This window comes from Stigmatopora nigra, chromosome 9 (genome assembly GCF_051989575.1).
Source record: "Stigmatopora nigra isolate UIUO_SnigA chromosome 9, RoL_Snig_1.1, whole genome shotgun sequence".
In the NCBI taxonomy this organism is placed as follows: domain Eukaryota; kingdom Metazoa; phylum Chordata; class Actinopteri; order Syngnathiformes; family Syngnathidae; genus Stigmatopora; species Stigmatopora nigra.
In genome coordinates, this window is record NC_135516.1 from 3,894,290 (window position 1) to 3,906,648 (window position 12,359).

General features: G+C 39.1%; 1 protein-coding gene across 1 annotated transcript in view; it reads right to left on the reverse strand.

Moving 5' to 3' along the window:
* col15a1b (collagen, type XV, alpha 1b) overlaps window positions 1-9,341 on the reverse strand; it is a 47,436-nt gene extending 38,095 nt beyond the window's left edge. Inside the window, exons 1-2 of the mRNA XM_077724251.1 lie at window positions 9,179-9,341; window positions 8,899-8,963 (exon numbers count right to left, since the gene is read on the reverse strand). Coding sequence (XP_077580377.1) covers window positions 8,899-8,963; window positions 9,179-9,189 — 76 coding nt within the window. The 5' untranslated portion in view covers window positions 9,190-9,341. The remainder of the gene's footprint in view (window positions 1-8,898; window positions 8,964-9,178) is intronic.
* Between the last annotated feature and the right edge of the window lie 3,018 nt (window positions 9,342-12,359).

A 12,359-nucleotide genomic window follows, 5' to 3' on the forward strand; every position in this document is an offset into this window, starting at 1 on the left:
ATATCGCGGTTAATTTAGACCAGACATGGCCGCAATAATCAAAAAATCGCGAAGTAGGGTCACCCCTATTATAACTATTTTTTTCTTCAGTGCAGAGTCCTAGTAGCAAGAGTGGCTTTGAGTTTTATTTAAAAAAATAATAGCAGAAAAAAATTGCAAAGAAGTGTTTGCGCAATAAGTGAAGTTGCGGTAATCGAGGGAAGACTGTACATCACTGTCTATATATATATTCCAATAAAGCAGAACCATGAATGAAAGGGTACAAAGGTCAAACAGAAAGGACCTGTTCTCAGGTAATGGGATACGTCTTTCTCTCATTTACCCTCATTCACTCTTGCTATTACGCTACACACACATTTGCACACATGCGCAGCCATTAATCAATGACACCAGTGTTGAAACCTAACTTTTCTCATGCACTTCCCCCAGCTTCCCCGCTCTCTTCCCCTCCCCCTATGATGTGTTTTCATTTCATATTTCTAGACCATGTTCAGTCAGGAAGGGCAGAGCAGCTCTTTTTAGAAAGTCCAAAGGAAGAAGAAAATATATCACTATGTGCCGGAAGGAGACATGACACTCAGAAAATAGAAATAACTAAGACTGGCACGAGGCATGTAATGTGAACACAAGATGTCATTTTTTGGCTTGGGTTGAACTAATTTAACTGTTTCCAGAAAGTAAAGTAGCAGTAGTAAAATAATAAATTGAAAACTTCATGGTTAAAAGTGTACCTGTGATCTGTGTAGGTTCTCCTTAGGTTGATACTTGCCACAATAAGCGCACATGTTGTAGTTAGAATTTTTATGTGACACAAGCAAAACTGATCTTTGAAGCAGAAGGAGGGAACAAAAAGAATATTTAGGGTGAAGGTGAAAATAGGTTAAAATAGGATGCCTCCCCCAGGCCAGGATTAACCCAAACATTTGACCCTGCAAACAATGCCATGAGTCTTGATCCAGGAACTTTTCTTTGACTTTTACAATTGTCACCACACCAACATCATTATCTTTATTGAGAACAAATTCAGCTGGATGAGTTAACAAAACTAGGTCGACTGTTGTTTTAATTATAATTTATTGTTTGCTTAATGTTATAAAGGATCTTAAAATAATTGTTTGACAAATAATTTATATAAGTCTAAAGTGAGAACTGTCTTGCTAATGGCGGCTGTTTTGTCATCTTAAATTGCCTCATCTCATCTCATTTTCTGAACCGCTTTATCCTCATTAGGGTCGCGGGGGGTGCTGGAGCCTATCACAGCTGACTCTGGGCCAGAGGCGGGGGGACACCCTGAATTGGCGGCCAGCCAATCGCAGGGCACAAGGAGACAAACGATCATTCACGCTCACACTCATGCCTAGGTGCAATTTAGAGTGTCCAATTCATTTTATCTTTTCAAGGGTTCCCCTTTGTCAACAACACTATATTATATTTAGGATAGATAGGGTGAGACACCCTACATGATTTCCACCACCACCCACAGACAAAATAAAACCAGTGAATCCAATTTTACCGCCTCGTTTATGGCAAATATGCTGATTTGAGCAGCGCAAATGACTGTCACTATTATAATCCGAATTCTTTTCTCAACCTTTCGGATTAGCAGCTGCAACTCTTTTGTTCCACGATCACTGCGACATCATGACACAGTGTTGTGTAATTCACACGTAGGTGTTATTCCCACCAGGAAAGTCCATAGTTTGCTTTCTGTGGTTGGGACCAAAATACAATGAACCCCTTTTTTGTTTGGTGTGGTATCTTTTTACATTGAACTTCTTGATGGAGTCCATGGATTTAGATTAGATTAAACTTTATACATCCCATACTCCGGTAATTCACTTGACAACAAATCCATCCATGCACAAATATCATTTGACAATTGGCCAATATGTTCTAGCGAGACAACACTGTAAAATGCAGAAGTAAAAAAATCATGGAATTCCAGCGTGTTGCATTAGTGCTCATAAGCCTTCATCCTCCTTCATACCAATGGTGAACATCAGAAATGTTTTGGCATTCATATGTATATTTTCCAGCAGAGTTTTTATGTTGGTGTCAGTTCAAATATCAAGTTGACATTCCATCATTGCGCCACAATGAACCCCGACTCATGTTAACCGACACACTGCTCACCACAGACTGCGATGCGAAGCACCCAAACAAACATTTACCATAATGCCTGTGGCTACGGAAGCCTGATTACTGCAAAAAATTGTGATTTCAGAACAGGTTCGGACACCGTTGCAGTCACTTTCCATCTTGGAAGAGAACCAAGAACACTTTTACGGTGAGGTTTTGTTACTATAGTTCACTGGGTTGTATTCACATCAGCCCAAAATGTGTCCACCAACAACTTTTTTGGGTTTAGTCCGGACCAAAGAGTGCAGGTGGGAATAAGCCAATATTGTCTGCCAGACATAATCAAAACAAATACTAAAACCAAAACCCAATTACTAGATGGAAGCAGATCATAGACAGGCCATGTTTTTACCAGCAGCCCTTGAGTGTTAGGTTATTAAGACAATTGTCAAGCTTGATCACATAAGACACTTGCTTTCTCAACAGCACACTGCAAGGCCTGGAGCATAATGCAGACAAAGGAATGCATTGTTTGGCCTTTGGAGATCAGAGGTGACCATCTGCAGAGCACTTGTTGCCATGACACAGAGTCCCTGGGACCTTTATCCCATCCTACTTGTCAAAAAGCCCTGCCATCCGTCCGCTCACCCGAATTTCACCCCCTGAAAAGCACAAAGGGATTCATCCAGTGATGTTTTTGCATGGCTTGTGCCCACTGAAGAAAGTGGAGCAATCTGGTTGGTGACAGACTCTTACTGTGTGCAATGACAGACAACCTTCTGAGAAAATTTAAGAGGAAAATATTATCTCATTTTTGGTGCACGGTGTCATTGGCAGAGCACCAATACAGATTGGTCACTTGACAACTATTGTTTAGATGTCTCAACAGCAAGTTGTGACAATCATGTGGGCTTCATTAAATGATTAAAGGGCAATCAACTTCAAGGGATTTTTCACATCCTTCTAGGTTATTTATTGTTACTAAATGGCAGCTGATCCATCTCATTTAGTCGGGGTTTCTCCATTGTTATGACTGAAAGACTGTCAACTAGTTTCCTCTGTTTTTGGAAAGTGATGATGACGTGATCTAAACACATTTTCAATCTCTTCCATGGTTGGCATTATATATATATTTTGCTGTCTGTCAAATTCTGAAAATGCCGATTTGCACTTATTACATGTACAGTGTGTACATGTATTTTTTTTGATACTATGTTTTGTAATTATTATTTTTGTTGTATTTGGAGCAAAGTGAGTTGAAACCTTTCTTAAGGGTCATATTGAATTTGGAGGACATATTGGCCTTCAATTTTTAAATTTTATGATAGATATTCAAGCATGTTTTTGCTCAGTTTGGTCTCTTGACAAATAATTTTATGTTGCAACGGCATGTTTTAAGATTTTGTGTGTTGATTATTTCAAACTTGAATGTTGGGAAGTAAAATGTCTTCCAATTCTGGTAGGACACTTGACACAAAAGGCTTGTTTTGAACTATAAAAAAAACGCACAAAGTACCTTTGCATCTACTGTTTTGTATCTCATTCAGAAATCCTCACAATTTCTGGTTATCTTACCTACAGCTATTTGGTTAATCAAAGTGTGCCTGCCCATCGTAAGTAAATATACTACATAATCCTAGTGAATTTGGCTTCTCACACACACCTCTTTGTGTTACTTAGGTAAGATAAGATCAACCTGTCAGTAAGTGCTGGTCCACGCCATCTGTTTCGTTATTGACACCCACTTTCATCTATATTGTGTTGCTCAAAGGTTCTATTCAGAGTTCATCCGAGTCTTGATACACAAACATGCCATTGATTGACAGAAATGTATCAGGACCCTATTTTTCTTTAAATTAGACTGTTCTGTATTTTAAAGTCAAATGTGTGTTTTACCAATTAATGTATTTGATGTTATGTGACCAGTGTGTGCATTTTGGATCAATGCAAGTTTTTTTAAATTGTAAAAATGATCATTTCAAACTTCTTGCAAGTTGCAATGTCAGAGGTTTGTGAATGAACAACTGCTCTTTCAGGACAAAAAAAAGCTAGTTAATTGAAGTGTATCTTTTTGTATGGTACATGTTAATAAATGATTGGCATATTTGTATCAAGAACCTACTCAAATTTAAATGAGACTGTTTTGTATTTTGAATTCAAATGTCTTTACTAGCGAGTATATTTTTTTTCTTGTGTGACCAGTATGTAAACATTGGATCAGTATAAACTTGGTTTTATTGTAAACCTGATCATTTCCAAATTCTTGATGTCACAGTTGTATCTCTATGAACATACAACTGCTCTTTCAGAAAGAACACTTAAAAGCTGTGATTAAATATGTTATTTAGTTACTCCAGATAAGTATAAATTGTGAACAGGAGCAATATTTTAGATTTATCCTAATGTAAAATTATTATACTTATACTATTTTATTACAATAAAATTCAACAATCACTTACATTAAGCACACAAGAGATGCATGATGAGGTGAAAGCTTTTCCGAACTCTATAGAGTCGTTCCATTAGTAAACAGCCATTCTTTGTAGCCTTTCTGACCAAAGCATAGCATGTATGACGCACACAATGATAATGATTCATGATTAACTTTTTAAAAGTAACCATGGAAATGGGAGATACAAACAGGAGCAGTCACTCATGTATGTACAGTGGAGTGAATGAACAAAATTAGCCCCCCCCCCCAAAAGAAAAACCCTCAAAAGACATTGCTTGCCATTTTCTAGGCCGCTGACTTCAACATGTCTTCAAAATAACAGTGGGAACTACGGTTGTACTTTGTCACATCCCATTATGAAAAACAAAACGTTGTTTTCTTATGGGATCCAAGTTTCCACTGAATCATATTTATTCCCATTAAATCCCAACTGGTTGGCTGCTGTGCCATTACCTTTTACAGTTGTCCCATTGTACCCAACTGTGCTCTAAATCCAAATCACTGTTGCTCTTTAAATACATTACAGACCCTACCCTGAGTCGGTCCAATCCTAATGTACTGACGACATTTAGGACCCTCTCTCGTGTCATGACCGACCAAGCCATGTAAACATATCCGGTTTCTGTATGACAAAATGCTTAATGGAGCTGGCAACAAATCATGTGAAAGATGGAAACTGGTTGAAAAGCAGACAATGGATTCAGTGTTAGAGTTATGAGGAAAGACAATTACTGCAAATATGGAAAAGTTTATGTCTGTTTTCACACGCTCACCATGAATTCAGATTCCTAAAACATATACAGCGCTGTTATTAACAATAATATGACTTGGATTATCTACTACAGTAGCACCTAGAGTATGTTGAAAAAAGAATCCCCTTTCAAAGTCAAGCAAGCACAATTTCAAGTAAAGTCTTCTTTATATATATTGTCAACAATGTCTAAAGTGGCTTTACAGTTCATACCTGTCAACCTCGGCCAATTAATTCCCTATTTAATGACTGCAATTCCCCTTATTGAGTGATTATAAACCATACAAATATAACACGGCACATATTTATTCACATAGGGCATATTTAAAAGTCTAAATTTTTTCCCAAAGCGGACGAGGTGCCTAATTAGACATGCGCCTTTGCACTAAATTCAAGATTCTGTAGATGTTGTGTATAATGCTGACGGCTTGACTGTCTGGGTAAATTGGTTGCTGATGCGCTATTATATAGTGTAAAGGCGGACCTTTGAAAACAGAATACTTGTGCGCAAATCATGCTAAAATCATGACAATATAAGCAGTCGACGATGACGTTTTCGTCTGCTACCAGTGATTGAGACAATCCGGATTAGAGCCCAAATATGGTAAAACAAGATTGGTTTGACAAAAAAACGTAAATCCCATTCAAAAGTTCTTATTAGGCGTACATATTTTGAAATGTATAAAAAAAAACCGTATAAAATATGGGAAAAACAAACTTGACAAGTATGCCTTCACTGGCCCACACTTGGTTAAATGACTAAAAAGCGAACAAATGTACATCTCATCTATTTTTTTTAACCGCTTTATCCTCATTAGCGCCACAGGGTGTGCTGGAGGCTATCTCAGCTGACTCCAGGCCAGAGGTGGGGGGCAATCTGAATTGGTGGCCAGCCGAGACAGACAACCATGCACACTCACACCTATACCTAGGTAGGGGCAATTTACTCCACAAAAGTGGATTTGAACCCAGGACCCCAGAGCTGTGAGGCCAGCGCGCTAATCGCTCGTGCCATTGGAGCACCCCAAGTGAACATTGCCAACATATTTTCAGCTATTTTCTAGATTCTTCATTAATATGATGAAAATATAGGATACTTACTAACCAACCACACATGCAGGGCATTTACACACATGGAATATATAAATTGCAAAACCATGGCAAGCAGACACTGTATAGGAAAGTCAGAGGCTCAGATGGACGTTCTAACCTTCAAAACATAGGGCTGATAGTACTATGCCTAGTATAAAAGCAAAGACAAAAGAAGGGTAGTTTCAGATAATGGGGCAAAAGCTAATTTTATGGGCTAAAATTGGTTACAGGTTCTCAATGAAAAAATGTCCAGGAGATGCATTAATCTATTGTAGGCCTTGTTGGAAAACTGACAATTTAGAAGAGAATACACAAATGTACAAAGCGGACAATGCTTTCTATTGTACAGAAAGATTCTTATAGCTAATAGTAAAACGTTCAATGTGGTATTTTTAAAACCCAAATTTTGCCAGTTACGAGGTAGTTACTCTCAACCTGGCAGTGGTTTTAATGAGCTGTTTAGTATGCGGGGAATAAATAATTTGACCATAAAAGCGCTAATGTTTCCATAAACTGAAATGCCAAAATGCACATGCTTGAACAGGAGTGACCAAGCTACAACCCGCGGGCCAACTGCTGCACAATTGTAATTGGCCTGCAGCAAATGAAGAAAATATCAATTAATATGGCCTCCATAAAAGCTTAAATTCAGCCTGCATTCTGTTGAACCTCTCATCTTTAATATAGATGGGGTTTGCCACTTAAACAGTGCCCTTCATTAATTCAGGGTTCAAAGGCAGAAATGTTTCTACATTTTTCAATAAATATTTTCTTATCTCGTTTCCCTTATTTGTGTGTTTCGCACATCTTCGATACGAAGTTGGAACAGATTGATCATTTTTAAACGGTTTTGTTCAGGGGTGGGTAAACTTTTCGGCCTGGGGGCCACCCACATTGACTTTAAAATTTTGACAGATGGGCAGCACAAGATACGATACATATAAAAAAACTGCATCTATCAACAGTACATATGAAACATAAACAGAAAAAAAGGTCTTAAGTATTAACATACTCATCACTCATCATTATAGTAAAAAGTATAAAGTACAAAGTAAAGTAAAACGGAATGTATTAAGAAATATTAAAAAATTGAATTTTAAAAAAAGATGGGGGCTGTAAAACACGAAAAACAAATAAGAGTGGACATAGCTACTGCCACTGGCTTCCGCGTGACGGTGCCATCTTGGGGGGAAAAAATACATTATTTGGACAACGTTGGCGGGCCGGATTAAAAGGCCTAGCGGGCCGGATGAGGCCCGCGGGCTATAGTTTGCCTATGTCTGGTTTAGTTGGTTGTAAATTGAGGACCATAAAACGAATGAGAGAATTTACATAAAAAATGTGTCTCTACTTGTCAATAATCCAAGTTATGAAGCCACTTATGGAACTAATAAATTTCGTAAGTAGAAGTATGCATATCCAATGCATTGTAATTTATGCTTAAACCGCTAGATGATTTTGTTTCATTAAATCACTCAACACCATAGACAGTTATGGACATTAAATTAATTTCATCTGAGAAGGCTGTTAATGAGGTATCCTGTTTTTCAACCTTTTACGCCGTGATAGACTTCAAATTCGGGCGTCCCCGGTGGACGGAGTGGTTAGTGCCTCGACCTCACAGCTCTGGGGTCCTGGGTTCAAATCCAGGTCACGTCCACCTGTGTGGAGTTTGCATGTTCTCTCCGGGCCTAAGTGGGTTTCCTCCGGGTACTCCGGTTTCCTCCCACATTCCCCAAAAAACATGCACGTAGGCTGATTGGGCAATCTAAATTGCTCCTAGTGTGAGTGTGTATGGTTCTTCGTCCCCTTAATCCCTGCGTTCGGATGGCCCCCAATTCAGGGTGTCCGCCGCCTCGGGCCCGGAGTCAGCTTTGATAAGCTCTAGCACCCCCACGACCCTAATGAGGATAAAGCTGTTCAGGAAATGAGATGAGAATTAAGTATTGGAACTCTGTAAACTATTAGTATTTACACACATTTTGAATCACTATATCGATTATTTAATTAAAAAAAGCCTATTTCATGCAGTAACCAATCAAATGCTGGAACATCTTCACTCTCTTCAATAAACATAAAGTCCCAAATATGTTTTTAAGTGTCTGAGGGATTTGTTTGTTGGGTCTTCACCGAGGAAAACAATAGGTCAATGATGACGCTCACTATCAGTTTGGTAGTTAAGGCATGTTTGTATACCGTGAATACAACATCATACTGAGACATTTATGTGTCCCCTAAAACTCTTTCCATTTTCCACAATGTGAGAAGCATCAAGTTTTTAAGAAATGTTTTTGTAAAATCATGCATAAAGATAAATTGAATGATATTTTGAGCCCAAGAGCTAATCAATACAAAACTTAAGTAGCTTTATCAAACAAAACAAACGTTAGAAGATAACATACAATGTTTCTGGCAGGGCATGCAGTGTTTTTGAATTTTGTGACAGCAGTTATATTCAGTAGGTTAATTGGATTCTGAACAGCTTTTATATTTAAAAGGACAGCATGAGAAGCACGAAAGTTACCTTCCGAAACCTCCGAAGCCGCAGAGCCACAGCACAGAAGGACAAGATGCACAACTAGAGTCCACCTGAGAAGAAACACCAGCCATTAGTTCTGTTTTTTTTAAATTAAATTTAGAGTTTAAATTCGTGACACAAGATAGCTCCATGTATATTGAGAAAGGTGAGTTTGAATGGACCTCTTGTCTAAGGTACAGTGATGTATAGGACTGAGAGACCTTGAGACAAAATTTGTGATAAAATAGCTTGTTTCTATAACTCCATGCAAGCAAATTAGTCTTACCCTTGCAGCATTTTGAAAGTAAAACTTTTACAAATCCACGGGACAAATCCAAGTGCATATGTGTGATTAAATTCTGCCTAAATTTGTGCTCCCCCTGTCTCATAGCTCTCTCTCCCTCTCTGCAGTACAAAAGCTCTCTCAGTTCTGAGTTGAGTTTTCAGGCCCACAGAGTTGGGAAATGTGATTCCCTTGGTGAGAAACCCCACCCTAAACCCACTCAATTGACCCTCCCGCCCTCACGAGGGTACTTCATGGTCAATTTTCCCTCAATAGTTTTAGTATGATGCCTTCATAAAAACAAACAAAGTAGCTGACTAACTAAAAAACAAACAGATAACCAAAACTTACCTCCAGATTTAATGTGTCATGTTTTTTCTTCTAGTTATAGTCAATCCATCGAACAGACTGAACTACTTTGTATGTACAGTGGTATTTCTACTTACAAATGCTAGTACATACAAGTACAAATGAAATATTGAGGTTACAAAAGCTTTGATGGGAAACATTTTTTCCAAGATTTGAAAAACAATGCAAGTTACGGAACGTCTTACGATATCAGACATGGCCCGAAACATAAATACGCTTCCTGTAACCATTACTTTATTTTAAATTTGTTGTGGTTGTATTGCTTTTCCATTGATTTCCCAATACTATGCTGGCCTACTATTGGCTAGAAGTATGCTGCTCTCCATCCTACTGGAACATTAGTGCTGGCAAACCAGCCGAGTGCCCACCGTCCCAAAAATGACACTCCAGGCAGATGCCAGAGTAGACCTAAAATGATTGATGAAATTATTCATGTGCCTTGGACACTCCTTTGTCAAAGAGTTGTTTGTTGAGCTTTTTCTGAGTGTGCATAACATAATTCTAAGTTATTAAGTTGTGTTTATGTGCTCTCACAACTACGGCAAGCAGCCCCCGACTCTACTATTTTCCCCGTAGAAAAAGTACTGCGCAGTGACTTCTGGGATATATAGTTATTTTGTCAATGCACCCAGTATGACGGCAAGCACACTAATTTGGCGCTCGCCGTCATTCCGGCTGGATTTACAAAATAATTCCTGCCGCTAGATGTTGGCGTGGACATCAACACAGCTTTACGAAGGGTGGTAGGCAGCGCCGGGCTAGTTACGCTAGCTACTAGCCAGCTACTATTTGCAAATGGATTGTGGCCTGGATATCGACATAAACGCAGCTTTACTTAGGGTGGTAGGCAGCGCCGGGCTTGTTACGCTAGCTCCTATTTGTGAATGGATTGTGGCCTGGACATCGACATCAAAACAGCTTTACAAAGCGTGGCAGGTAGTGCCGGGCTAGTTACGCTAGCTACTATTTGTGAATGGAATGTGGTCGCCTGGACGAACGTATAAAACGTTTTCGATTACTCATTTGGGCCATTGTTCAATTCGGACACAGGAAATGAGGACTTTGATGGATTAGTGATGATGATGTGAGTACATTGTAGAATGGCTAAATAAAGAACAACCAAACTCAGTTTTGTTTCCACTGCCTTTTTAAAAACGTGTTTTTAGCGTGTGTCCGTATGTTTAAGATGGTGTATGTTTTACCATCCCGGCCTGGCTCCGTCTTTAAAAACGGCGCGTCCTTTGTGTTTGTCACATACAGAAATAGCACTCGCTACTGACACTGCAGCTTTAAATGCGATGCGCCAAATAGTCGTGAAAATACGGTATACATTTTTAGGGGGTCGTGGAATGAATTCTGGTGACGTCTTTGGACCCCCCCCCCACACACACACACAATTTTAACTCAGACACAGGTGCATGGGACAATGAGTATTGCAGACGTTATCAAAAAGGGCTAATAATCTCTGATATTCGCATTTGATTCGATAGTACTAGTATCGATAAAATCTCGCACAATTCTCAAAAAAGAATTTTGCAACAAGAGTCGTTTTCTACACAATTTTGCATTAAAAAAAAGTTTTTTTCACGTTGTTCCACACCTTTCCTTGATGCTAAAGGTGTTTTTCTATTGTTTGTGTATGTGTATTGTCCTTGACTTGATGGGTTTGTCTTCGTGCCAGACAAAGCCAAAGGGATCAACGGCCTCAGAGGGCGTTGCTCCGAGAATGCCCATGCTGTGATGTTAACACTCCATTATTAGCAGAAACAGGAATGATAATGGCCCTGGAGAAAATAATATGTGCCCCGCATTTCCTCATCCTCGGGCTTCCTTCCTTTGTGGAAAACATTCCCTTGCCAGAGAGGCAGGCCACTTTTGTTTGACCTTTTGAGCTCTTCTCCTAGATGGAGCTGTCAGATAAACAACCTTCCTCAAGGAAAAGGCTACTTTGCCCAAGCATCACATACTAAGAAACAATCAAGACAAAGACAATACCTGGAATGCGGGGGAGTATTCCTCTCCCATTGGCACCTAGAAGAATCACATGAACACAAGAGTTTAACTTAACCTTTTTTTAACAGCACACAAAATTAAATTATCCAATGGCACCCATTGAGTATTGTCTGTGTATCAAGAATGTTGTTTACAAATAGACCGCTCCTACCTTTTTACAAAACTGTAGATTTCTGTTGTTCTATAATTGTCACAAGCTCAGGATCTCAATGTGGGACCGGAAGAATGAAGGAACTCTAGAAAGAAATATAATGTGTAGATGAGAACAGTTTACTTCATATAACTCTTACAACATTACTGTCAGATTTTATTTGTGGGTGTGTTTTGTGATTCCTGACCGAGCAAACTTAATAGCTGCTACTCACAAAAAGCTATTCAATGAGAGCCAACTTTCCCTGGCCTGACAATTTAGGAGTATAATTGATTTTTGGAAAGTGTATTTGCATAGGCCTGTTAGGTAGGAGATGCCAAATACGTATTATCAGGGACACGGTCAAGAATGGATGAACATGAATGCAATACACTATGTTTGTCATTAATAAAACAATGCACATGACAAAAACAAACAAATAAACAGGAAGTTGAAACCTATTAGGGGCGACATTACTAAAGGTGCATGAGCGGGTTATCCATTGAATGGCAGATTGGGGGTTGAAATCCAACTCCCGTTAGTGCTCATTGTCGTCTCTTTGGGAACGGTACCTGCCTGTGTGAAAGTGGTGTCAGAATGAATGGTTGATCGAGGTGAGGTGGAACAAATGTATATAGCAGTGGCTTAGGACCAAACATGCCGAGCAGACAT